The 27,916-nt window shown below is 45.6% G+C and overlaps 1 protein-coding gene and 1 long non-coding RNA gene across 2 annotated transcripts; one reads left to right on the top strand and one right to left on the bottom strand.

The window, feature by feature from the left end:
* Positions 1-1,314: 1,314 nt before the first annotated feature.
* LOC311421045 (myosin heavy chain, skeletal muscle, adult-like) lies at positions 1,315-22,228 on the top strand (the record flags this gene model as incomplete). Its single annotated transcript, XM_084492569.1, has 38 exons — positions 1,315-1,521; positions 1,613-1,756; positions 1,849-2,005; positions 5,574-5,601; positions 5,700-5,811; positions 5,894-5,986; positions 6,117-6,180; positions 6,272-6,370; positions 6,477-6,580; positions 6,670-6,808; positions 7,339-7,457; positions 7,541-7,690; positions 10,426-10,596; positions 11,239-11,548; positions 11,688-11,761; positions 12,019-12,106; positions 12,188-12,305; positions 12,630-12,753; positions 12,844-12,980; positions 13,539-13,794; positions 14,562-14,804; positions 15,053-15,229; positions 15,305-15,450; positions 15,550-15,640; positions 15,728-16,117; positions 16,264-16,390; positions 17,534-17,652; positions 18,051-18,247; positions 18,662-18,845; positions 18,932-19,097; positions 19,270-19,394; positions 19,552-19,860; positions 20,027-20,230; positions 20,509-20,634; positions 20,729-20,899; positions 20,986-21,090; positions 21,231-21,326; positions 21,935-22,228. The coding sequence occupies 38 exons, from the start codon at positions 1,315-1,317 to the stop codon at positions 22,088-22,090; spliced, it is 5,826 nt and encodes a 1,941-aa protein (XP_084348695.1). The 3' UTR covers positions 22,091-22,228.
* Positions 5,684-27,916, bottom strand: LOC311421051. Its single transcript, XR_014684678.1, has 3 exons — positions 25,669-27,916; positions 24,542-24,626; positions 5,684-5,767 (listed from the first exon to the last, which is right to left on the bottom strand). It is a non-coding gene; the product is annotated as an uncharacterized lncRNA (long non-coding RNA).

Genomic DNA, 27,916 nt, shown 5'->3' with positions numbered 1-27,916 from the left:
GTCACATCTGTGTTATATCACTTTCCCCTTTAAAAAAGTGCAATTATTTAAAAGTTACATATTTCTCCATACTTAACTCTATAATTACACATCTTTTTCTGTATCTTTCTGTAGGACAGAGAGACAAAAATGCATTTGTTTTCTTTTTCTCGAGCTGCATCTCAAGATGTTTTGCCACATATTGTCACAGATTCCAGGAATGTCATATGTCAGTTTAGATAAACACATTGTGTTTCTCATTTGAAGTACCACTTGAAGATAGTAAATAAATTCAGTTAACAGGAACAATTTAGCCGTTTTCTACATACTGCTTTAGTGCTCTTAATATGTTTCTACTTTAGCCTCTGAACAGAACGTGTAAAAGATAGATGTTATCTGTATGGTGCAACTGAAAGAGTTGCAGCACAGGCATGGAAAAAATCTGCTTTGGGCCAAGGAGGAAAGCACTGGACATGTAGCAACAGAGTCTATAAGTCCTACATCCAAGTTCTCCAAGTGCCTTGACTAATCGAGATTCTCTTCTTAAGTCTCTTGTCAAATTATTTATAGTAGACACATTCACATCGTTGGTAAGATAAAAAACATTTCTAAATATATCTAGTCAAATCAAATGACAATTATACCCTTAGTTAAGTTTGCCAGACAATGCTTTGCCAAATAATGCTTGCCAAAAAATATTTTGACCGAAGAAAGAGGAGGAATCCAGGGCATCTGCATACCAGACTCTATAAAAGTGTGTTTGGAGCTCTCTGCTCTGTCTTCAAGGAAAGCTTCAAGGTAAGTATGCTGGGTCTAATAATTTGTTGAAATTACGTATCCCAAGTTGTATATTTAGCAGTATTTTTACTGCTGAAGCTGGTTTTGAATTTTTTCCAAATTCTTTCAAGGTATTTGTATATTCCATATCAGTATTAAAAAAAAAAAAAAAAAAAAAAAAAAAAAGGATAGCAATAAGAATGTTCCTTCAATGTATTTTGTACTTTAAAATATGACCTTGTACAATTTGTAGAACCTGGAAAGGTATTGTACTAGGTATTGTACTATCTGTACAATGTCACCAATGTCACAAGACAAAAATAATACTAATTTTTAAAAGCTTATTCCCTACTGTTAAAGGGTGGAAAAAATTTTCTCTTATGGGTTTAAATTATTAGACAGGAGGAAATTTAATTTTTCTAGGTGTTAGGAATTCTAGCATGTGCATAACATTAAAACATCAGGAATGGTATCCTTGCAAGCACAGAATGTTACTGATGCTATGTTTATTTTGTCCTGCAGGGTCCTCTACCAATCTGTCTTTAGTGAAGTACAGACATGACTTCTCCAGATGCTGAGATGGCTGCCTTTGGGGAGGCAGCTCCCTACCTCCGAAAGTCAGAAAAGGAAAGAATTGAGGCCCAGAACAAGCCTTTTGATGCCAAATCCTCAGTCTTTGTGGTACATCCAAAGGAATCTTTTGTGAAAGGAACTATCCAAAGCAGGGAATCTGGGAAGGTCACTGTTAAGTCCGAAGCAGGAGAAGTAAGTTAAAAGCAAGGGTTAAAAACTTAAAGTAATTACTGCTCTCAGCCCTTAGCTGACATACTTGGATCTCTTTTTTTTCCTCTGCCAGACTCTGACTGTGAAGGAAGATCAAATCTTCGCCATGAACCCTCCCAAGTATGATAAAATTGAGGACATGGCCATGATGACCCACCTCCACGAACCCGCTGTGCTGTACAACCTCAAAGAGCGTTATGCAGCCTGGATGATCTATGTAAGTACCAGCAGCTCTCTTCCTTTGGGTAGCTGGAAGGCCTGCTGTGCCAGGCTGAGCAGAAGCCAACGTGCTGTCTCCCTTCCTCTCAGACCTACTCGGGTCTCTTCTGTGTCACTGTCAACCCCTACAAGTGGCTGCCGGTGTACAACCCGGAGGTGGTGTTGGCCTACCGAGGCAAAAAGCGCCAGGAGGCCCCTCCACACATCTTCTCCATCTCTGACAACGCCTATCAGTTCATGTTGACTGGTGAGTCGCTTGGTTTACTTCAGACTCATTTGGCTGCAAATATTCTCAGAGACAGAAGTCTTTTCACTGCATAGTAGTTCAGTTTAAAGATGTTGGGAGGGTGTATATCCTCTTGTCACTGAAAATATTTTCCTTTACTGGACATCATCGGTGATTGTCTTTAATAATCTGGGTTAGAATTTATTGCCCAAGATACTTGGGAGGATAAACTTTCGAATTTCTGTTTTGCTCTTAGTTGAGAGGATTATTTGAATGGCTGGCTCTTCAGGACTGAAAATCAGGAGGATAGAGTTCTGTGATGGTTTTGGTGTCAAGGAATAGCAAATTCAAAATCAAAGGCAATGCTTCCTGTAATGCATTTATGAAATTTCAGGAACCACTCTTATTCAGGTGTTAGAGTGAACTCTATGGAGAAAATTGATACTTCCTCTCCCATTGCAGAAACCCATTCCTTTTCTTCCATTCAGTAGTATAAACTGAAAGAATAAGAAGGGTCGCGAACAGACTACTTCAAACTTTTTTAGCATTCTCTAAATCTCCAAACATTAAAGAAAGAACAGATTACTTAGAAAAATATTAACCAAATTAATTTACTAACCTGATTTCCTTTTATGATAAGATCACCCGTATGGTGGACCAAGGGAAACCAGCTGATGTGATTTTTTTGGACTTCAGCAAGGCTTTTGACACGGTTTCCCATAGGATCCTACTGGACAAAATGTCCACCATACAGCTAAATAAAAACATCATACGATGGGTGAGCAATTGGATAACGGGCAGGGCCCAAAGGGTTATGGTAAATGGGGCTGCGTCAGGCTGGCGGGCGGTCACCAGTGGGGTCCCTCAAGGCTCCATTTTAGGGCCGGTACTTTTCAATGTTTTTATGAACGATCTGGATGTAGGAATAGAAGGTATTTTGAGCAAGTTTGCTGATGACACCAAACTTGGAGGAGTTGTGGACTCGAATGAGGGTGGAAAGGCCTTGCAGAGGGATCTGGATAGGTTGGAGAGCTGGGCGATCACCAACCGCATGAAGTTCAATAAGAGCAAGTGCCGGGTCCTGCACCTGGGACGGGGAAACCCTGGCTGCACGTACAGACTGGGCGATGAGACGCTGGAGAGCAGCCTAGAAGAGAGGGATCTGGGGGTCGTGGTAGACAGCAAGTTGAATATGAGCCAGCAGTGTGCCCTGGCAGCCAGGAGGGCCAACCGTGTCCTGGGGTGCATCAAGCACGGCATCGCTAGTAGGTCAAGGGAGGTGATTGTCCCGCTCTACTCTGCGCTGGTGCGGCCTCACCTCAAGTACTGTGTGCAGTTCTGGACACCACAGTATAAAAAGGACATGAAACTGTTGGAAAGTGTCCAGAGGAGGGCTACGAAGATGGTGAAAGGCCTGGAGGGGAAGACGTACGAAGAACGGCTGAGGTCACTGGGCCTGTTCAGCCTGGAGAAGAGGAGGCTGAGGGGAGACCTCATCACAGTCTACAACTTCCTCGTAAGGGGGTGTCGAGAGGCAGGAGACCTTTTCTCCATTAACACCAGTGACAGGACCCGCGGGAACGGGGTTAAGCTGAGGCAGGGGAAATTTAGGCTTGACATCAGGAGGGGGTTCTTCACAGAGAGGGTGGTTGCACACTGGAACAGGCTCCCCAGGGAAGTGGTCACTGCACCGAGCCTGTCTGAATTTAAGAAGAGATTGGACTGTGAACTTAGTCACATGGTCTGAACTTTTGGGTAGATCTGTGCAGTGTCAAGAGTTGGACTTGATGATCCTTAAGGGTCCCTTCCAACTCAGGATATTCTATGATTCTATGAATTTAAGTAAGAGCCTACCAATAAGCTTGATTTTTGTAATAGGCAAATAGGCAGGAAATTCTAAACAAAGCAATTACTGGGCATGTACCAAGAAGAAACTGATGCATTTATTTTAAAGTGAATTCATGTCTCACAAAACCACTGTGTTTTTTTTTTTTTTTTTTTTTTTTTTTTTTTTTAACAAAACAGAGCAGGTGTAAGTAGCCTATCTGAATTTAACACAGATCTCCAGCTGACTCTATAAAGCAGCTGTTCACGGTCAGCATAAATTTTTATGCTTACTTTCACTTACATTCTATAGCAGCTATAAAATTGAGAATGTTCAACCAGATCTGGTTAAGAAAAAGAAACACATGTTTAAAATGTTTTGTTCCATTTTCACAGTGCAAAGTGTATAGCAGTGAAGTTCTAGTGGGATCTGTTCTGGAAGTTCTGTTGTCCAACATTTATTTAAATGATCTAGAAATGTGGAAACATCTAAGATGACAAGCTTTCTGATTTGACTAGGTCCTTCATCTTCTGTAAAGATGAAGTCCAACAGTAAAGAATTTCAGAAAAACTATATGAGATTCAATGATCAAGTTATCATTCAGGGATACAGCAAGAAAGTATGGTCAACAAGAATGTAAAATAATAGACATAGCAAAACAACCAATATTAAAGGTGTATAAAAGTGGGATTGTTGCTGACAACTACTACTTCTGTTTTAATATAACTTTGAAAGTTTTCACTCAGTGATCAATTATATATAAAATAACAAACTGAAAGGATTAAAGACCAAAACAGAAAACATCATTATGTCACAATGGTTACCCAAAGAATGTCTGCACATTGTGTACTGTATGTATTTCTGTCTTCCTTATCCAAACAAGAATACAGTAGAAATTGAATAGGTCAAAAAAAAAAAAAAAAAAAAAAAGGCATGGCAAGACATTTGCTCAGGTAATTCTAGACAGATGATTTGTGCTATTTCTCTACAAAATTATGTACAGCATAGAGCAGACAAATAGATGAGGAATCAGTACAGTAAAAACTAAGCTCACCACAGAACAATTTTATTTTTTTCCTTTGAACAGTAAGTGGATCAGAAATGGAGCAGACATGATACTAAAAATTAAAACAACATGAAAGCAACTGAGGAAGGGTTCAAGCTCAGGCAAATTCAGATGAAGCTCTTACAGAGAAATCTAGGTGTGGAAGTACTAAAATATCAACATTCCATTCAATACTTTGGGAGAGTATCCTAGGGAAAGATAAATAAATGATTAAGATGTTTTTGTGATTTTTTTTTATGTGACACTCAATAGGACACTGACAGGAAAAAAAAAATGGTGGGACCTTTCAATTGACTGGGATGGTCGTTCCTGTATTATTCAGTTTATGAGAAGTGCTTGTACTGGTTCATTTTAGCCTACACATCAAAGTTCAAACTTAATCAGTAAGTCTATCAAAATATTCCTTAGATTGAACTCCTTTTCCTAAAGACAAGTGAGCAGCTTGACATAATCAGAATATCCAGACAAAAAAGCATGTATACTACATATTACATGGATTTCAATGATGACACGTCAGATTCCATTTAGTACTACTGGGAACTTCAATGAATTCAGAAGGAATTAAGAGTGAAGAACTGCAGGTTTGGAAGAAGTTAGCTCTATACTGATTATGCAACTTTTAAAAGTCCCCCCAAAACTTTAATCTAGGATACTCACGATGAATACAAATAATGTCTTTGCTTCTGCCTCTTTCACAGACCGCGAGAATCAGTCCATCCTGATCACGTATGTACACTTCTTGCTCAGTTCTCCGTGGGGCTGCCCTGTACCAGGAGACCTGCTGCCTGACCACACACTCTCTGCTTCACTGTTTCATTTGGCAGTGGAGAATCTGGTGCAGGGAAGACTGTGAACACAAAGCGTGTCATCCAGTACTTTGCAACAATTGCAGCTAGTGGGGAGAAGAAGAAGGAGGATCAGTCTGGCAAAATGCAGGTAAAATAGGGGCTCAAATCAATGCTTTTCTCTGTTCCTCATTTTTGAAAAGTTATAACTAGGAATTATTATTGTCCTGTAGGGAACACTTGAGGATCAAATCATCAGTGCCAACCCACTGCTGGAGGCATTTGGAAATGCCAAGACTGTGAGGAATGACAACTCCTCGCGCTTTGTGAGTTGATGCTTCATACAAAATCCCTCCCTCCCATTACAAGACAAGTGATGCACCTAGTGGTATTACACGTTAAGAAGATGTCAATAGAATCCATCCAGGCTGAAGTGTTTCTTTTCCCCCTCAACAGGGCAAATTCATCAGAATCCATTTTGGGGCCACAGGCAAACTGGCTTCTGCTGACATTGAAACTTGTAAGTGACATCCTGGCATGATCACATCCCTTCCTAAATTCCTACCTCTGTGTGCTGTCTCATTCCTAGCTCTTTCTTCCTGCTTTGCCAGATCTGCTGGAGAAGTCCAGAGTTACTTTCCAGCTCAAGGCAGAAAGAAGCTACCACATATTTTATCAGATCACCTCCAACAAGAAGCCAGAGCTGATTGGTAGGAAGGATCAATATATCTTTTTGGGGAAGATTGCTGAGCAGCTGTTCCCTCTACTATCTAGCTGAAAGAACTAAGCCTGTGTCCTTCTTCTTCCTGCTTTCAGACATGCTTCTCATTACCACCAACCCATATGATTTCCACTTTGTGAGTCAAGGTGAGGTCACTGTTCCCAGTATTGATGACCAGGAGGAGCTCATGGCTACAGATGTGAGTAACATAGAAAAAAGATATCAGCTGTATATATCTTGCAGGGTGACTTACTCAAGACATATTTAATTTGACTGTTTCTACTACAGAGTGCCATTGACATCCTGGGTTTCACTGCTGATGAAAAGACTGCCATCTACAAGCTGACAGGGGCTGTCATGCACTATGGCAACTTGAAGTTCAAGCAGAAACAGCGAGAGGAGCAGGCAGAGCCAGATGGCACAGAAGGTACCAGAAAATTCAGCTAGTGAAAAATTAGGAAAAGCATCCTTGTTTGTTAGCTGTCTAATTGCAGAGGTGCATCCCCAGTCATGGGAAGTACCATTCTCTTATCCAACAGATACTTCTCCAAAGTACCCAGCCTGAAAATTGGTACTTTAGCACAGGGTCTCTCTCACTCAGTTAAACATTCGACCACTATGTCACCATGATGTACTAACAGATTTTTCACCAAATATACCATGTATTCTTTGCTGTGCAGAAATTCAGTTGTCACAGAACAGGAGAGGAAACAGGCTTTTGGAGTGCTTCTGGGAGCTTCTGGATCAAGCTGTTCCTACTCAAGCCATGCCTGTTCTTGCTTTCAAAAAAGTCCAGCATTTGTTTCCATAATCCTTCTTCCTTTCTAGACCTTCTCAGTAAAACCGGACCAATACTTTGCCATTTCTAGAAAAGTGAATATCAGAGCTGCTCACACTGACCAAATTCTAGCCATTGTCCAATGATAAATGCTTTTATCTCTCTCTCTTCCTCTTTAGTGGCTGACAAGGCTGCCTACCTGATGGGCCTGAACTCAGCTGACCTGCTCAAAGCCCTGTGTTACCCTCGAGTGAAGGTTGGGAATGAATTTGTGACAAAAGGTCAAACTGTCGAACAGGTAAATAAAGATGGCTTCAAAAAAGAACGAGCACTCTTCTGCTGCCCTCGAAGGTATGTCCAGTACTTTTTTCTCTGTTCTAGGTGAACAATGCAGTGGGTGCCTTGGCAAAAGCTGTCTATGAGAAGATGTTCTTGTGGATGGTTGTTCGCATCAACCAACAGCTGGATACCAAGCAACCCAGACAGTACTTCATTGGTGTCCTGGACATTGCCGGTTTTGAGATCTTTGATGTGAGTAACGAAGATCTGGCATCATAGTTATGGAAGGGACAGGAAGAGATCATGAGGTCTCAGAAACAGATTTCTTTTTGGAATAGTCAAGGAAAAGGAAGTGCTGTGGGAAACCCCACAGCATGTTTCCTGTGTTGTGAATGCAGTCCTGATACTAGGGCTTCTGTGTGATATCAAAGAAACTCCTGGAGTCTTGATTTGAGGGCAGAGAAATTCCTGGGTGGGACACTGAACAAGTGTCCATTCTGGAGGAGGTGAGAGAGCTGAGACACCTCCATGGTGCAGCAGCTAAGCTTATTGAAGGATCTGCTTTTGCGTAGCACAGTAAAAAGGAACTTTTCCCTGTAGACTGATTTGAATAACAATAATAAGAAGAAAGTCCTGCAAAGACACCTTATTTGTTTGTTTGTTTGTTTGTTTGTTTTACAATAGAAGTCCTGCTAAGGAAATGTATGCCGTTACATAATGGTTATGTGTAGTGTTTCTGGCAGAGTCCTTTGGGAGGCGGTTCTGAAGGGCAGAGGAGTCCAGGAAGGCTGGGCACTCTTCAAAAAGGAATCTTAATGGTGCAGGAGTGGTCTGTCCCCACGTGCCCAAAGACGAGCCGGCATGGAGGAAGACCGGCCTGGCTGAACAGAGAACTGTGGCTTGAGCTTAGGAGAAAAAAGAGGGTTTATAATCTTCGGAAAAGAGGGTGGTCCACTCAGGAGGACTATAAGGATGTTGCGAGGTTGTGCAGGGACAAAATTAGAAAGGCCAAAGCTCATCTGGAGCTCAATCTGGCTACTGTCATTAGAGACAACAAAAAATGTTTTTACAAATACATCAACGCAAAACGGAGGACTAAGGAGAATCTCCATCCTTTACTGGATGTGGGTGAAAACTTAGTGACAAAAGATGAGGAAAAGGCTGAGGAGCTTAATGCCTTCTTTGCCTCAGTCTCTAGCGGCAAAACCAGTTGTTCTCTGGATACCCAGTACCCTGAGCTTTGGAAGGGGATGGGGAGCAGAATGTGGCCCTCACTATCCATGAAGAAATGGATACTCACTATCCATGGTTAGCGACCTGCTACGGCACTTGGATATACACAAGTCGATGGGGCCAGGTGGGATCCACCCGAGGATACTGAGAGAACTGGCGGAGGAGCTGGCCAAGCTGCTTTCCATCATTTCCATCAACAATCCTGGCTATCGGGGGAGGTCCCAGTCAAGTGGCGGCTACCAAATGTGACACCCATCTACAAGAAGGGCCAGAGGGTAGACCCGGGGAACTACAGGCCTGTCAGTTTGACCTCAGTGCCAGGGAAGCTCATGGAGCAGATTATCTTGAGTGTCATCACCTGGCACTTGCAGGGCAACCAGGCAATCAGGCCCAGTCAGCATGGGATTATGAAAGGCAGGTCCTGCTTGACGAACCTGATCTTCTATGACAAACTGACACGCTTCGTGGATGAGGGAAAGGCTGTGGATGTGGTCTACCTTGATTTCAGTAAGGCTTTTGACACTGTTTCTCACAGCATTCTCCTCAAGAAACTGGCTGCTCATGGTTTGGACTGGCTTATGCTTCGTTGGGTTAAAAACTGGCTGGATAGCCGGGCCCAAAGAGTTGTGGTGAATGGAGTCAAATCCAGTTGGAGGCCGGTCACTAGTGGCGTTCCCCAGGGCTCGGTACTTCAGCCGGTCCACTTTAATATCTTTATCGATGATATGGATGAGGGGATCAAGTGCACCCTCAGTAAGTTTGCAGATGACACCAAGTTAGGTGCGTGTGTCGATCTGCTTGAGGGTAGGAAGGCTCTGCAGGAGGATCTGGATAGGCTGGACTGATGGGCTGAGGCCAGCTGTATGAAGTTCAAAGTGGCCAAGTGCCGGGTCCTGCACCTGGGGTGCAACAACCCCAAGCAGCACTACAGGTTGGGAGATGAGTGGTTGGAAAGCTTCCTGGTAGAGAAGGACTTGGGAGTATTGGTTGATAGTTGGCTGAACATGAGCCAGCAGTGTGCTCAGGTGGCCAAGAAGGCCAACAGCATCCTGGCTTGTATAAGAAGCAGTGTGACCAGCAGGTCTAGAGAAGTGATTGTCCCCCTGTACTCGTCTCTGGTGAGGCCGCACCTCGAGTACTGTGTTCAGTTTTGGGCCCCTTGCTACAAGAAAGACATGGAGGTGCTCAAGAGAGTCCAGAGAAGGGTGACAAAGCTGATGAGGGGTCTGGAGAACTAGTCTTATGAGCAGCAGCTGAGGGAGCTGGGCTTGTTCAGCCTGGAGAAGAGGAGCCTCAGGGGCGACCTTATTGCTCTCTATAGGTACCTTAAAGAAGGCTGTAGCGAGGTGGGGGTTGGTCTATTCTCCCATGTGCCTGGTGACAGGACGAGGGGGAATGGGCTAAAGTGGCACCAAGGGTGTTTTAGGTTGTGTATTAGGAAGAACTTCTTTACCGAAAGGGTTGTTAGGCATTGGAATGGGCTGCCCAGGGAAGTGGTTGAGTCACCGTCCATGGAAGCCTTTAAAAAACGTTTAGATGATATGGTTTAAATGACGCTTAGTGATATGGTTTAGTGGAGGACTTGTTAGTGTTAGGCCAGAGGTTGGACTAGGTGATCTTGAGGTCTCTTCCAACCTAGACAATTCTGTGATTCTGTACTGGGGAACTTCAAAAAGAATCAGTAGAACACTAACAAAACCCTGTGGTCATTGCTGCCCCTTGAGAACCTATGCAACTTTCCTTGCTTTGAACAGTTCAACAGCTTTGAGCAACTGTGCATCAATTTCACCAATGAGAAACTGCAGCAGTTCTTCAACCATCACATGTTCGTGCTGGAGCAGGAGGAGTATAAAAAGGAAGGAATCGAATGGGAATTCATTGACTTTGGGATGGACCTGGCTGCCTGCATTGAACTCATTGAAAAGGTACCTTTTCCACTCAAGTGTATGATATATTTTGGAATTTTGAGATGTTTCTGAGCCCGATTCAGATGGGAAAGAACTTGGGACCAGACAGTCAGTTTCAGTCAAACAAAGCATTTTGCAGTGAAATTTATCTTAGTGTGGAGCAGAGAAATTAGGAAGGCTAGATATAAATCTTTGTCTCCAGTCCTGCACCACCCTGTCTTCGGGTGTGGAAAAGGTAGACCATACTCCCACCAAAAGAATTCTTTGAAACAAGCTGGAGTCTGTCTCCTTTCCTTTTTCTCCTGAAAATTCAAAGCAGAACTCCACACACCATTTTGGGAAATAAGTGTTGCTTAGTCTGATTTCCCAAGACAACAGGCCTCTTGTAGCTATCTTCCCAATTATATTTCCGTCCAACCCTTCTCCCTCTGCCCATTCTAAACTGAAGTGGAGAGATATTCTTTCCAGTTTAGTGAAGACGGGCTGCTGGAAGACAAGGGCAGGCACAAATAAGCTTCCTGGCTGAGAACAACTCCCAGCCAACTTAGGCTCTTATCCAGACTGAGATGCTACCCACAACATACAGGTACTGCTGAACCTCACAGCATATCTCCACACTGATATAGATCTTTCTCTATTACCTCTTTTGCTGTCTTCCAGCCCATGGGCATCTTCTCCATCCTGGAAGAGGAGTGCATGTTCCCCAAAGCAACTGACACCTCTTTCAAGAACAAGCTCTATGACCAGCATCTGGGCAAGTCCAGCAATTTCCAGAAGCCCAAGCCTGCCAAAGGCAAGGCTGAGGCCCACTTCTCCCTGGTGCACTATGCTGGCACAGTGGACTACAACATCACTGGCTGGCTTGAGAAGAACAAGGACCCCCTGAATGAAACTGTCATTGGGTTGTACCAGAAATCATCAGTGAAGACACTGGCCTTACTCTTTGCTAACTATGGTGGAGCAGATGCAGGTCAGTTCTGTAAATTCTGTATTTTAGTCACATTCAAAGGGAATTAAAGCAGAAAATACTAAACATTTAATGCTATTTATGTTCTGCACTCTCCATTATGTGGCATCCATATTTAACAGTATTTTTCTTTCATTTGCAGAGGCTGGTGGTGGTGGTAAGAAGGGTGGCAAGAAGAAGGGTTCTTCTTTCCAGACAGTCTCAGCACTTTTCAGGGTAAGAGAAAAATACCTTACCTCACTATTGAAAACTAACAATGAAATGAAAGAGTAGTAAAAATGAAACAGTAGTGCTGTGACAAAACTGACTCTGTAATTCACTGAGCAGACTGATTTATATTTATTCAACAAAGTTTATACTTGCATTACCATGGTAATATCCAATCGATCAGAAAACTGTAAGTTTCAGTTTTTACACATATTTTATATAACATGCGTTACTCATATGCTAAATTTTACCCTATTATATCCCAGGAAAATTTGAACAAGCTGATGACAAATTTACGCAGCACTCACCCCCATTTTGTCCGTTGCATCATCCCAAATGAAACAAAAACTCCAGGTAAAGGGATCCAACAGTGGAAAAATTTGAGCCACAGAAGCTCTCTTCTGTGTCTCAAGTAGTAATCACAGTGTTTGTTAGGTGCCATGGAACATGAACTGGTGCTGCACCAGCTGCGGTGTAATGGTGTGTTAGAAGGAATCAGGATTTGCAGGAAAGGATTCCCCAGCAGAGTCCTGTATGCTGACTTCAAACAGAGGTAAGAGTGCTCCACCTGTTAATTCAGACCAATTGGAACAGCCTAAGGAATCTAACATACTCGAAACATTATACTTCAAAATGGAGCAAAGTAGAATCATAGAATTTTTTTACTGTGAATTTCTGAATGATATCACAATCTTGAGGAATAGGATTCTCTCAGATTTTGAATTAACAGTATGGAAATGTCACTTACACTGTCGTGAAAGAGTGGGCTGTCCCTAGTACATATTACCCAACTGGCCAGTCCGATGTAGCTGAGAAGGCTGTGGGATTCACAGTAGTGGTATTGGCAATAGCTGTTTCTTCATGTTTTCTCCTACAGATACAGAGTGCTTAATGCCAGTGCTATTCCAGAGGGACAGTTCATGGACAGCAAGAAGGCTTCAGAGAAGCTCCTTGGGTCCATCGATGTGGACCACACCCAGTACAGATTTGGTCACACCAAGGTAGAAACAAATCCTGAGCTCGAAGACTATGTACCTCTGCTACACATGACCTGAGACTGATGTGCTACAATGCTTCCTTTTTTTTTTCAGGTGTTCTTCAAAGCCGGGCTAATAGGTCTTCTGGAGGAGATGAGAGATGAGAAGCTGGCAGAGATTATGACCATGACGCAGGCCAGATGCAGGGGCTTCCTGATGAGAGTGGAGTATCGGAAAATGGTGGAGAGGAGGTAGACATTTATCACAAATGTACCTTATTCACAGGATACTGTATTGGGTTTATGTGACAAGGTTTTAGTAGTGGGTGGCTGTATGGGTTGACTCTGTGAGTAGAATCCAGAAGCTGTCCCATATTAGATTCCATGCTGAAGTAGGGGCAGAAAGAGACTGTGAAGGAGTAGTGGAGATGAAGCACTAGGGACTGACCGCTATTCCCTTTTCATGTGCGCCGCTCAGGGAAGGAAGTAGAAAATAGTGGATTGGTGGAAGATGATTGTATTTGCTTTTAGTTTCTCACTGCTGTTGTCTGTTTGTAATAGGTAATCAATGGGATTAATCTCTCAATCCTGAGTCTGTTAGGCCTATGGCAACAATTTTTTGAGTGATCTCCCTGTTCTTATCAAAACCCTTGGGCCCTTTTCATTGTATTTTCTCGCCTTCCCTTTTGAGGAGGGGGTGTGAGAGACTGGTGTGCTGCAGTGTGGTGTAAAAACACCACAGATACTTTAGTAAATGAGTCTAAATTCACAGCCTTTGGCTATGTTATTAACATAGGGATTTTATTTCAGGGACTCAATCTTTTGTATCCAGTACAATGTTCGCGCATTCATGAATGTCAAGCACTGGCCCTGGATGAAGCTGTTCTTCAAAATCAAGCCATTGCTGAAGAGTGCAGAATCTGAGAAGGAGATGGCCAACATGAAACAAGAGTTTGAGAAAACCAAGGAAGAACTGGCAAAGTCTGAGGCAAAGAGGAAGGAGCTGGAGGAGAAAATGGTGGCCCTGCTGCAAGAAAAAAATGACCTTCAGCTCCAAGTGCAGGCAGTGAGTGTCACCATTTATTTGTCCTCTTTTTTTTTTTTTTAGATCTTCTTTTTGTTTGTTTGTTTGTTTTTCCAAGCAGAGACTTACGGGAAGCTGACTAAATTGCAATAGAAAAAAAGTCACACACTGAAAGTTACTCTAAAGTTGAGTAACTATGAACACTGCCAGGGGCTCAGCAAGTTACCTGTCAGTGAGGATAAGCGTAAGTGCCAAATGAGACTCAGCAGCCCTGCTGTCCTGCGGAAAGAGCCAAGTAGTGACTTTGTAAAGGCAACCCTGAGAAGGACCCAGTTTTCCTGAACACAGATACACTATAAGGCTAGATTACCTTCACATGCACAGATCCTTGGTGTTCAGCTTCAGTCAGGAACAGGCAGTTTCTTAACTCCAAGAAAAACACTACTTTCTTCACTGTATTATTCCCACAAATGGAAAAACCTTGGCTACCCAAATATGATGACGATCATGGTGAGTCAATTATAAACTAGAGGCTATTGAATACTGAGTCTGTGAGGGAAAACTGTTCCACATCTATGGCCTTGCTGAGAGTTGTCACTTTTCTGTGATGCTCAAGCGTGTATGAGGTATTCTCATAGCTACCACTTCTGCAAGCCATTTTAAAGAAAGAAAGAAAGAAAGAAAGAAAGAAAAAAAGGAATTAACATTAGTGTCAGATGGCCTCCACATTTTAACATGTGCCTACTTACAGACACACAACAGAAACTTCAAAACGTTATAACCCACAAAAATCTCTGTCTCCCCATCAGGAAGCAGACAGCTTGGCTGATGCCGAGGAAAGGTGTGACCAGCTCATCAAAACCAAAATCCAACTGGAAGCCAAAATTAAGGAGGTGACAGAACGGGCTGAGGATGAGGAAGAAATCAATGCTGAGCTGACAGCCAAGAAGAGGAAACTGGAGGATGAATGTTCAGAGCTGAAGAAAGATATTGATGACCTGGAGTTAACCTTGGCTAAAGTTGAGAAGGAAAAACATGCCACTGAAAACAAGGTACACACATGGAGAGTCACACAAAGGGAGAAGGGACCTCCCATATTAGGCTGGCATCCCTAGAAAGGGGCTAGGTTTGTAAGTTGACAAGAACATCGCAGCTGGACAGCTGTGAAGCTCAAATAAAAATCAAGCTCCTGGCTAAGCACATAAATGTAAGCTCCTGGCTAAGCACACAAATGAAAATGCCCCTACACAAGCTGTCAAGTCTTATACACGGTATTCTGGTGCTTGCTTACAACGTGCAGGTGAAAAACCTCACAGAGGAGATGGCAGCCCTGGATGAGACCATTGCCAAACTGACAAAAGAGAAGAAAGCCCTCCAAGAGGCCCACCAGCAGACACTGGATGACCTGCAGGTTGAGGAGGACAAGGTCAATACACTGACGAAAGCAAAAACCAAGCTGGAGCAGCAAGTGGATGATGTAAGCACAAACGTTACAGGATACTTCTGGAGATAAATGTGGCTGGCAGAATACTGATGCTCTTTTTCTGTTTAGCTGGAAGGGTCCCTGGAGCAAGAGAAGAAACTGCGCATGGACCTTGAAAGGGCTAAGAGGAAACTTGAGGGAGACCTGAAGCTGTCCCAAGATACCATAATGGATTTGGAAAATGATAAGCAGCAGCTGGATGAGAAACTGAAGAAGTAAGTGTGGTTGTGGGACACCTGAGTGCAGGTCAGGTGCATTTATTAGGTAGTTTTATTTGGATGTTAACGCTGTATTTCTGTATACTTTGTGCAAAGGAAAGACTTTGAAATCAGCCAGATCCAGAGCAAAATTGAAGATGAGCAAGCCCTGGGTATGCAATTGCAGAAGAAGATCAAGGAGCTGCAGGCAAGTCTCTGGTCCTTCCCCTCCACCCTTCAGGAGGACATCAGTACAAGGAGGGCATGGGTGTGAAGGGTCTTGCATTTTCCCCAGGCCCGTATCGAGGAACTGGAGGAGGAAATTGAGGCAGAGCGAACCTCTCGGGCAAAAGCAGAGAAGCACCGTGCTGACCTCTCCAGGGAGCTGGAGGAGATCAGCGAGCGCCTGGAAGAAGCAGGTGGGGCTACAGCAGCTCAGGTTGAGATGAACAAGAAGCGTGAGGCAGAATTTCAGAAGATGCGCCGCGACCTCGAAGAGGCCACGCTGCAGCACGAAGCCACAGCTGCCGCCCTGCGGAAGAAGCACGCAGACAGCACAGCTGAGCTTGGGGAGCAGATCGACAACTTGCAACGAGTCAAGCAGAAGCTGGAGAAGGAGAAGAGTGAGCTGAAGATGGAGATAGATGACTTGGCCAGTAACATGGAGTCTGTCTCCAAAGCCAAGGTAAAGAATTGCAGTAGAATTCACAGGGCCAAGGTACAGCACATAGCCTGAATCTACTAGTCACACTCTCCTATAGGAATCCTGCTGTGAGAATTAGACAGAGTCCAGGAGTTCATTTCCTCTCCTTCCTTGTTTTTGATACCTAGTCAAATCTGGAGAAGATGTGCCGCACTCTGGAAGACCAGCTGAGTGAGATTAAAACTAAGGAAGAGCAGAATCAGCGCATGATCAATGACCTCAATACTCAGAGAGCTCGTCTGCAGACAGAAACAGGTGAGACGTCCTCAGTCCTGAGGTGCAATGGCAGAACCTGCAAATCAGGAGGATACGCCATGGTGCAAAGCAAGAATTGGGCTAACTGCTCAAAGCAACCCCAGATTACAGGGCCAGATTACAGTGTTCTCCAGGGCTAAGTATTGGGGACGGCGTTGTTTAACATTTTGATCAACAGTCTTGGTTGAGGGGACTGAGTGCACGCTCAGTTATTTTGCAGACAGCACCAAGTTGGACAGGAATGTTGATCTGCTTGAGGATAGGAAGGCTCTGCAGAGCGATCTGGGTAGGCTAGATCAATGGGCTGCAACCAATTGTGTGGTATTCAACAAAGCTACGTGCCGGGTGCTGCATTTGGGTCACAACTACCAAGTGCAGCAATATAGGCTTGGGGAAGAGTGTCTGGAAAGCTGCTCAGCAGAAAAGGATCTGGGGGTGCTTGTCCACAGCTGGCTTACCATGAGCCAGCAGTGTGCCCAGATGGGCACCAATGTCATCCTGCCCTGTATCAGAAACAGTGTGGCCAGCAGGTCTAGGGAAGCAATTGTCCCTGTGTATTTGGCACTGGTGAGACCACACCTCAGATACTGTGTTCAGATTTGGGCCACTCGCTACAAAGAACATACTGAGCTCCTGGAAAATGTTTAGGGAAGAGCAAAGAAGCTGGTGAAGGGACTGGAAAACAAGACATGCAAGACATGTGAGGAGCAGCTGAGGGAACTGGGTTTGGTTAGTCTTGAGAAAAGAGGGATGAGGGGAGACCTCACGGCTTTCTACAACTACCTGAAAGTTGGTTGTAGCAACGTGGGTGCTGGTTTCTTTCCTCAGATGACAAGTGACAGGACATGAGGAAATAGCATCAAGTTGCATCAGGGGAGGTTTAGATTAGAAGACAGGAGGAATTTCTTTGTGGAAGGAGTGGTTAGGCACTGGAACAGGCTGCCTAGGGAAGTAGTAGAGTCTCCATTCCTGGAGGTGTTCAAGAGATGAATGGATGTGATGCTCAGAAAAATGTTTAGTGGTGAACTTGGTAGTATAGTGTTACAGCATGGTTGGACTTGCTGATCTGTTGGGTCTTTCTAAATGATTCTATGATTCTACTGTTAGTGTAACTTTATTTATTTGTGTATTTTCACTTGCCAGGTGAATATTCACGCCAGGTGGAAGAAAAGGATGCTTTGATTTCTCAGCTGTCTAGGGGCAAGCAGGGATTTACCCAACAGATTGAGGAACTGAAGAGACATCTAGAGGAAGAAATAAAGGTCTGGAAGTACCCTACTTCCTGCAAGCCACATCACCCAGAAATGCATGAGTTATACTCATCACAACATACAGAGAAGGAACCATAGTGATTTGGATGCTAGAGGAAGTCATCCACAAGCCCTTAATGAGATTCTGATGCCCTCCAAGACAGTATGGACACAGATCTGTAGGCACATTTACAGAAACAAGAGATCAGTGTCCCCTGGCCACCTTTCACTAACGCATCCTAATCCTCTAGCACTCGTTTATGAGGGATGCATCATCTCCCAGCTATACGTTTTTCTCATCAGAGTTTACCCGCCCTTTCCCTGGGGCAGTTCTCCTGTGCATGACAATTTAATCGTCAAGATTCATCTCAAGATGTGTGTCCAGGTTGCTAATCCCAGTGTCCCCACAGGCCAAGAATGCCCTAGCCCATGCCTTGCAATCTGCTCGCCACGACTGTGACTTGCTCCGGGAACAATATGAGGAGGAGCAGGAAGCCAAGGGTGAGCTGCAGCGTGCCCTGTCCAAAGCCAACAGTGAAGTAGCCCAGTGGAGAACCAAATATGAGACGGACGCTATTCAGCGCACGGAGGAGCTGGAGGAGGCCAAGTATGTGGGAAGTGGGATGTTGATTGGGTAGAGAAGACTGAGACTGGTAAGGGTATTTGGAAGGAGTCTTTGAAGATGGGTCAAGATAGGAATGGGATGAAGGCACCAATATACTCTCTTTGTGGTAGAGGGCAGAGAGGGAGAAAGATGAAAAGCGTGCTGTGGAAAAAGTTCAGACTGGAAGGACAACCTTACCCTTAGGGAGTTAGAAGAGCTAAGGCAGTCTGAATACTCAGTTGGTGCTAGGGCAGAGATGCGATAGGCCCTTTAGGTGGCATGCTGCCTTGGACAGAATAAATACTGTGGACAGCTCAAGGCACTAAGTCCCCTAAGCAGGCAAGTGCCCTCTTGTGAATCTTACAAAATTGGCTACCCTTTACTCTCTAACCTGAAGCTGTGATCATCTCCTCCCAGGAAGAAGCTGGCACAGCGCCTGCAGGATGCAGAGGAACACGTTGAAGCTGTCAACGCCAAATGTGCTTCCCTGGAAAAGACAAAGCAGAGGCTGCAGAACGAGGTGGAAGACCTGATGATTGATGTGGAGCGAACGAATGCTGCCTGCGCAGCTCTGGACAAGAAGCAGAAGAACTTTGACAAGGTATTCTGGCCTCTGGCCCTGTGCTTCCTGGGCAGGGCATCTCCTCACAATCATCACATCCATACTCACACCCTGTTGCTCCTCAGATCCTGGCAGAGTGGAAGCAGAAGTACGAGGAAACACAGGCTGAGCTGGAAGCTTCCCAGAAGGAGTCTCGCTCTCTCAGCACGGAGCTGTTTAAGATGAAGAATGCCTATGAGGAGTCCCTGGACCACCTGGAAACGCTGAAGCGTGAGAACAAGAACTTGCAGCGTAAGTCCCTAGCCCTCTGCTGCTGGCCAGGCTTTCCCCCAAGCTTGTCTACCCACCACTCCACACGGGTGAGTGCCCGCAGTGATGAGAAGAGACCTGTCAGCCTGGTGCGTCAGGGCCTTTCCCTTTATGCCCTATGTCTGACCATGCCTTGTTTCACCCTTCCCTACAGAGGAGATTTCTGACCTCACGGAGCAGATTGCAGAGGGAGGAAAGGCGATCCACGAGCTGGAGAAAGTCAAGAAGCAGATTGAGCAGGAGAAATCTGAAATCCAAGCATCCCTGGAGGAAGCTGAGGTACACAGTGCTAATGAATGGTGTCCAGACTGAAAGAATGGGAGCAGAAATCTGCAGATGTGGCAAGAAAGACAAACTGTATTTCATGCGGTATTGTATTAGAGATTACTTAGAAAGCAAGCCATAGTTTACTCACAGTTCCTACTAACTTGTCCAGGCCTCCCTAGAACACGAAGAGGGGAAAATCCTGCGCCTCCAGCTGGAGCTCAACCAGGTCAAGTCTGAGATTGACAGGAAGATCGCAGAGAAAGATGAGGAAATCGACCAGCTGAAGAGAAATCACCTCAGAATTGTGGAGTCCATGCAAAGCACCCTGGATGCTGAGATCAGGAGCAGGAACGAAGCCCTGCGGCTGAAGAAGAAGATGGAGGGAGACCTGAATGAAATGGAGATCCAGCTGAGCCATGCCAACCGTGTGGCTGCAGAGGCACAAAAGAACCTGAGAAACACACAGGCAGTGCTAAAGGTATAAAGCAAAGTATGTGCACGTAGGCATCTATCTTGCCTCATGTTACACCAACATTGTAATTGTACAAATAATTTATTAAAAGAGCAGGAAATGTCTCTGATGTCTCTGTCCAACAGTGCTGCAGTGATCAGCCACCTCATAATCTCTCTTTCCTCTCTTACAGGATACTCAAATACACTTGGACGATGCTCTCAGGACGCAGGAAGACCTGAAGGAACAGGTGGCCATGGTGGAGCGCAGAGCAAACCTCTTACAGGCTGAAGTTGAGGAGCTGCGGGCAGCCCTGGAGCAGACAGAGCGGTCAAGGAAAGTGGCTGAGCAGGAGCTTCTGGATGCAAGCGAGCGTGTGCAGCTCCTCCATACCCAGGTCAGATACTTTGCTGGATATGAATCCCGCCCACAGGAGATAACATAGAACGAGATTGCTATGTGTCTTGCTTGTTGCTATGCATCTTGCTGTGTACGTATTTGAAGAGCAAAGCTGTGACATGACCAGTCCAGCCAGGCACCCATGTCTGGTTTGCCGCTAGGGCTCTAAAGAGGACCTTTGAATTAAATACTTTCATAAACGTTACTCTCACTCTCAACTCTTGATGTGGAGGTGTTAGATCTGACAGTACAAATCCTATCCTTCCTGTTACACAGAACACCAGCTTGATCAACACCAAGAAGAAGCTGGAAACAGACATCGTGCAAATTCAGGGTGAAATGGAGGAGACAATCCAGGAAGCCCGCAATGCTGAAGAGAAGGCCAAGAAGGCCATCACAGATGTGAGTTGGGGAACTCTGTCACTGAGGATGGTGGATGTATCCTCCCCCAAAATATCTTTGGCCCCACCCTGGCTTTGCTGCTTTGCCTCTCCAGGCAGCCATGATGGCAGAGGAGCTGAAGAAGGAGCAGGACACCAGTGCCCACCTAGAGAGAATGAAGAAGAACCTGGACGTGACGGTGAAAGACCTGCAGCACCGTCTGGATGAGGCTGAGCAGCTGGCACTGAAGGGAGGCAAGAAGCAACTCCAGAAGCTGGAGGCCAGGGTGCGTAGGGCTGGTATTTGTGCACAAGGGAGCATGTCATGAAGGGAGCCACCTGGAAAGCTCCAAACATGAGCTTCTCATTGCAGGTGCGGGAGCTGGAAGGGGAGGTAGATGCTGAGCAGAAGCGCAGTGCTGAAGCCGTGAAGGGTGTGCGCAAGTACGAGAGGAGGGTGAAGGAGCTGACCTACCAGGTAAGGCAAGAGGCATCTTTGTGCTGACACACCCTTCTCACGGAAAGCCAAAGCATTTTTCCATGAACTCCAAGAACACATGTTTTCTGGTGGTGTGGGGAAACCAACTCTCTCTCTTTCCTTCTTACCAACCACTGTAGTCTGAGGAAGACCGCAAGAACATTCTCAGGCTCCAGGATCTGGTGGACAAGCTGCAGATGAAGGTGAAATCCTACAAGAGACAAGCTGAGGAGGCTGTAAGTATTGCTTGGAGAATGGCCATGCGCACCCTTCCGTCGGAGCAGCACACTCATTGAGATGAGCACGAATACAAGGAAAGAGGCATGAAAGTAACTCCAAAGACATAACAGTCTTGACCATGTGGTTCTTTCCCGTGTCAGCAGGCCTCGCCTTCTTCTGGGCATGCTGCACTCAGGGATGAACCAAGGGTTATCCTGCCACCTGTTTGATTCAGGAAGTCAGACCAAAATTCCCAAGGGCCTCGTCCATTGACTGAGAAGCTCATGAATCTCTGACGCTGGTAACAGCACAGGGTTTCTGAGTCTTTCTCAACCTAATAAACCACATGGAAAATTGGGCACCGAGTAGTGGGAGAATAAGCACACAAAATGAGAAGACCACGTGACAAAATTGCTCCTCAAGAGTGACACGATACCGGTGCAGTTTGTCACAGTGAGGTCCTCAATAAGGGAGGATGATGAGGTCTTTGAGAGGGTTCTGGGTCAGCAGTGGTAGATAGGAGACGGGAGGCCTGTGCTTCACCACAGCCCTTCGAGGCCCAGGCACATGAGGAGTGAAACCCCTGCCCCAGGCTCCTCACCACCAAGTCCCTCTCCCCACACAGGAGGAGCTGTCCAATGTCAACCTCTCCAAATTCCGCAAGATCCAGCACGAGCTTGAGGAAGCCGAGGAGCGGGCTGACATTGCAGAGTCACAGGTCAACAAGCTCCGAGCAAAGAGCCGGGAGTTTCACGGCAAGAAGATAGAAGAGGAAGAGTGAAGATGTCACGTGGCAGCAAAGTGGCCTGAGGGGTGCACAAAATGTGAACCCTCTGTCACTTTTTCCATAACTGGGATTTGTAGCCCCCTGCATACATAGGGAATAAAGTCTGTAGATTACTTCACATGGTCACCATGAGCATTAGCTCTCATCTGCTTCTCTTTTTACTGGTTAGGTCTCTGTCATCATTTGTTTTTGGGCACAGCTTTGGTTATAGCCTCTGTATACCAACATCACGGTACAGCTTTCTGTCACCTGCTTCCCAATGGCTCATCCCTTCTATATCACTTAGTGACTGGGGCAAGATTGCAAGTGGCAATTCAAAGGCAGAGAAATCACAATAGTTGTTCCTCTATACTAGGAACTAATAGGAAGTGGCATTACGAGGTGTGCTACTCGTAATGCCACTCTCACCAGGTTCAGATCCGTCCCACGCACTGCTGCTCTGCTGACGAAACTCTGATGGAGAAGGTGTGTGGCAAATAAGAAGCATCTAAGGAAAACACCACCGACAGAGACTCTGACCATGCTCAAAGCTTTGGAATAGGAGCCTATAGAGGTAAAGCCCGAGTTTACCTAATGTGCAAGGCAGACAGCAGTGCAGGGTCATAGGATGGCTCTGTTCCAATACCCTCCAGGCATTCTGCAAGATAATGGCTAACTGGAGGCATTTCTCAGGGGGCTGAAGAACCTGATCTGGGCAGCAGGCGACATACATAGTGCTAGACATAGCGATAGCTAGCGATAGACATAGTGATGCTTGGCAAAGCAGTGATAAAAGTGCAGTGGCTTTTGCACCTTGAACTGGAAAGGACACAGGATACATTTTCCTCTATGCGACCTGCTTGGAGCTCAAACAATGTCGCCACCACTCTCAGGATAAACTCATGCCTTCCCAAATACAACCCACATGGATATAAAGATCAGTTCCTAGCAGACTTTAGTAGCATGAGCAGGGAATCTCAACAGGACAGGGTGTGCAAGCACCGTTAGATCCTCTAGCTGCTAGTCTCCCCCACTGGGCACCAGCACCCTAGCACCCTTATGGCTGGCTGCCTGGTGGGAAGTCATTCACTGTTTCCTGCTGGAGCTGGACTGCTTTACACAGATGATTTACCATTCAAGTGGGCAGGGGCTTGTACCCATCCTCATGGACCAGAGATGGATCGCATGCAGTAAGCTAAAGGAGCTTGCCCAAGTCAACTCTACTGTCTTGACATGAGCCAGCAGTGCGTGCCTGCAGCCCAGAAGCATGCTGTGTGCATCAACAGAAGAGTGGCCAGCAGGCTGAGGGAGGGAATTGTCCCCGTCCACTCTGCCCTTGTGAGGCCCCACTTGGAGTACTGTGTCCAGGTCTGGGGCTCCCAGCACAAGAAGGCTGTTAATCTGTTAGAACAGGTCCAGAGAAGGGCCACGAAGATGATCAAGGGGCTGGAACACCTCTCCTATGAAGAAACGCTGAGAGAGCTGGGGCTGTTCAGCCTGGAGAAGAGAAGGCTCTGGGGTGACCTCATTGCAGCTTTTCAGTACTTAAAGGGGACTTATGAAAAAGATGGAGAGTGACTCTGCACAAGTCAGACAATGACAGAACAAGGGAGACTGTTTTTAAACTAAAGAGCGGGGATTTAGATCAGAGGTTAGGAAGAAATTCTTTGCTCAGAGGGTGGTGAGTCACTGGAACAGGTTTCCCAGAGAGGTTGTGGATGCCCCATTGCTGGAGGTGTTTGAGACCAGGTTGGATGAGCAACCTGATCTAGTGGACAGGGTCACTGCCTATGGCAGGGGGGTTGGAACTAGGTGATCTTTGAGGTCCCTTCCAACCTGAGACATTCTATGATTCTATGGTTCTAAAAAGAGCTGTGTAAAACATCTTTGAAAAATATCTGGCCACAGCAAAAGTATACTCTGCAGTGTACCTATACCGCAGCCCTTTCTGGTACTTGGCAGATGCTCTCTAGAATCACATAGATGCTTTAAGCACTGAAGTTAAAGGTGTCAGTATTGCACCCTTCCTTAGCAGTCCAGCAGTCAGACAGAAAACTCAAGCCTGTATACAGCCACAGTGGCTGAGAATCTTTCTGATCACCACTCTTTTTCAGGAGTAAGATTTTTTTTTTTCTTACTACTATTTTTTTTACTATTTTTTTTCCTTACTATTTTTTTTTCTTACTAATTAATTTATGACCTGCCTCCACCCCTCCTCTTACCACAGAGGCCTCTTCCCCTCCCCACCTCCTCTGTAACAGGAGCCTTCCATTTGCTTTGATGGGTAATGGAAAGAAAGGCTATTCAGAAGGTCACCTTCTCAGCCAAGACCTGCTACCCAACTACGATAGCTTCCAGTGACATTAGCTGAGAGCAAAAGAAGTGTCTGAGTGTGTAGCTTGGACACTCATTCAAGTGCAACCCATCTTCAAATGACAGGTCTGTTCTACCAGCCTCTCTGCTTACCTGTCTGATCAGGCAATCTGTTCCTTCTCCACTGAGATGCTCAGTGGTTTTCAGGTGGCAGGAAGCCATGGTAAGAAGGTCATTGCTGGAAAGAGAAGACACAAACAATACAAAGAGCTGCAAATCAAACTCCCTAAAGGAAAGATGCATTCACTTCCCTTTTGCCTTCTTGCAGCAAAGACCTGCAGAAATTGGTCTCTGGGTGGAGGAGCAGGATTAAGAGGTGGCAAAAGGCCATCCCTGTCTCTTCAGGGCTAGCGCGATACAGCTTTTGTCTTAACCAAATAACCCACAAATTGAATAGACATTAACCTACATGGCATAGAGATGTTATGCTAGGAGTGGAGCAAACACTCCTTGTATTTAATTTAACGTGACTCGATGCCCATCAGCAGAACAGACTTCTTAATGAGAAATGTGGCCATAGCATACTCAGGCTGCAAGGCTCAGCCATGTCTTAGCAGAGGGACAGCAAAGAGGACTTTTCCTCCAAAGGATTAGAGTGCCAGCGTTTCTGTTCAGCTATGTCAAGCATTTCTGAGAGCTCTCCTTTTACACAGAGGACAGCAGAAACATTGCTGAACACATGGGCATTCCCTGTCACATGGCCCATTGGGTCCGGTGACATCTCTCTCAGCACGCCTAATGAAATTATTGCAGCATAACTGACAACACCATTTTAAAGCTGCACTTCTTGCCACAGATGTTTTCAAACTCCGCTTGTCTCTGCTAATACTGGAAATGCTTTTGCTTCATTGCTAAGACCCTTGGCTTTTTGATAAGCAAACACAATCCCAACCCATTATGTGAATGGAAGTTTATAACGGATTTATTTTTTCACATATAAAGTGTTGTATAACCCCACCCATAAAAGACACCATCTTATTAGCCCCGTGGCAGAAAATTCACTGTGTGGAAAATTTTGTGTGGAAGGAAGGAGGGAGGGAGGGAAGGAAGGAAGGGAAGAAAGAAGGAAGGAGGGAGGGAGGGAGGGAGGGAAGGAAGGAAGGAAGGAAGGAAGGAAGGAAGGAAGGAAGGAAGGAAGGAAGGAAGGAAGGAAGGAAGGAAGGAAGGAAGGAAGGAAGGAAGGAAGGAAGGAAATGTGGATGCTTTGTTGACACACTGACCTCTTACCGCTGCTGTAGCTGCCACTTCAGCAACCAGCATTCTCCATCAAGTCTGTTTTGCTACATGGTAGCCTGAGGCCACTCTTCCATGTCGCAATATCCACAGGCAATTCACAGGGCACACTGATCTCTACAAGCATGTTCTGCTAATCCCAGCAGCATGGCTGATAACAACACTAGCATGCTGCAAATCCAACTGGGATTGCTTTTTCCAGTCTACCCGGTCTGCAGACTCTATCCCATGTTTCTGGGATTAGCAGAAGAGTAGTAGGTTTAACAGCATTCCACATAAGCATTTAAGAAACCACTGAGAAAGAGTTTGACTCCATTCTGGCCTCTGCAGTTTCTGGGGGTGGCTGATTCTTTTATCTGAGACGTGTTAAGGACTGAACTTAACAGGATGTGTAATAGATAAGTGAAACAATGGCTCCAGCAGCATCTGGGGTTCCCAGCCCAGATTGGCTGGGAACAGGTTCTGTGAGGCCCAGGACAGGTAAATGCTTTCTGCCAAGAATCAAAAGGTTAAGCTGAGACCTCGTATGAAGCAGGACTGAGGTCTAAAAGAATGTCAGCAGGCTGGTATGAATCAGTATCCCTCCTGCAGCATGCAGGACCAAGAGACACCTTCCTGGTCATCGACAGTCACAGGTTTCACTGTCAAAAGGAAGCACTGCATGACAAAAGAAATCAATGGGCAGGCCGGAAACATGGTTGAATTGTGTTTTGTAGTTTGCTGTTCCTGGGAACATGTCCAACAAAGTGACCAGCGTGCCAGAGTGGGAAGGAAATGTTACTCTTGTGTGCGGGTTTGTTGGCTTCTTTCAACCACACCCGTTCAGTAGCACAGACCTCTTCCTCTCTGGTTGCTCCATGGGTCTTGCCACAGTCAGTAGACTTTGAAGAAGCAACTCAGTCATCAGTGCTAAAGGGATTAATTGGAGCAGCTAGCTAGAGCTGCCAGCAGGGCATAAGCAGCTGGGGGACGTGGATGTCAAGAAGGAAGGCATAGCTGGAGGGATTGGTGGAGGAAAGAGTAAATAGCTGGAGGAGCTCCTGGGAAAGAAGCAGCTAATGAGAATGGCCAGGTTAGCAGGCGCAACTAGTTGATGTCAGTTTAGGCCATGCTGTCCAGTGTGGCTCAAGACAGCTGTGCAACCTCCATGAGCTGTGGCAAGATGTTCTATGGGAGGATGAAGAGACAGATAAAACTTCATGGAAGAAGAGGACTTTATGTTATCACCTGGCACTTCAGGATGGCTTAGGAAAGGTGGAATGGCTTATTGTATCATGTCCCCTTGAATACATCTCCTCAAAATATTTGTGAAGTCCATCGTTCAACTGCTTCATTATGGCCGCATGGTTAAAGGAATCTAATATCAGTAACAAAGGTACCTGCTGCTATAGTGAAGCATTGAGCACAGACTGTGTGGTGGTCACCTTGATGCTGTGCTCCTTCAGAGTCTTAGAGGGGAGCTCACCAACAGCTTCTTTTCTCTACTGGAATTCACCAGCTGCTAAGGTTAAATCTTACATCAAACATATTGACTCCTAAGAAGATGCCTTCTTGAACTTTCCTTGTTGATTTCCACATGGTCCAACTGGGTTGACTTTGCTTGCTTCTTTCCTGGCAGAAAAGAAGACCAATGGGTCTGAAGAGGAGGCCAGGCCAGTGACTTGCAGCCATGCATCTTCTGTCGTTGCAGCTAGCTAGGAGGTCCTGCTCAGATTGGTCCAGGGTAGAAGGAGCAGAGGACCTAAGCAGAAGACAGTGAGTGTGGAATTTCCTTCTAACTAGGCAGGTTGCAAGGTTGATGCTGCTGCTCTAAAAAGCAGAGCTGAGAGTGTGGTTGGCGTTGGGCCACAAACGCAACAGTCCTTGACAGTGCTCCATGCTTGTACTTCACTGGTGCTCACGAGTGTCTGCCTCAGTTCATGCTCACTGAACACAAGGCAAGGAAACTCATATCATAAGGACCTGCAGAAAGTGAGGTGGAATCTATTTCCAGCATGTGTGAATGCCCTCTCCTCTCTGGGGAATGCCAGCACAACGCCCACACAGTACTGCTGTGCAGGAATGTCTGTTTTCAGAGATTTCTCTCGTTCTGTCTCTTCTGGCTGTGCTGTGCTTTGCTTCTAGTCCCAGTGGGCTCCAGGCTCTGTAGCAATGAAAACAGAAATGACAGAAAGTTGGTGGCTGACCGGACCCTTTTGAACTGACAGAAAAGTAAGGAGGTGCATCTGGCACCAC

The sequence above is a fragment of the Aythya ferina genome, assembly GCF_964211825.1.
Source record: "Aythya ferina genome assembly, chromosome: 18".
Taxonomy (NCBI): Eukaryota; Metazoa; Chordata; class Aves; order Anseriformes; family Anatidae; genus Aythya; species Aythya ferina.
The sequence above is the reverse complement of the archived record's forward strand: the minus strand, read 5'-3'. Positions and strand labels throughout refer to the sequence as shown.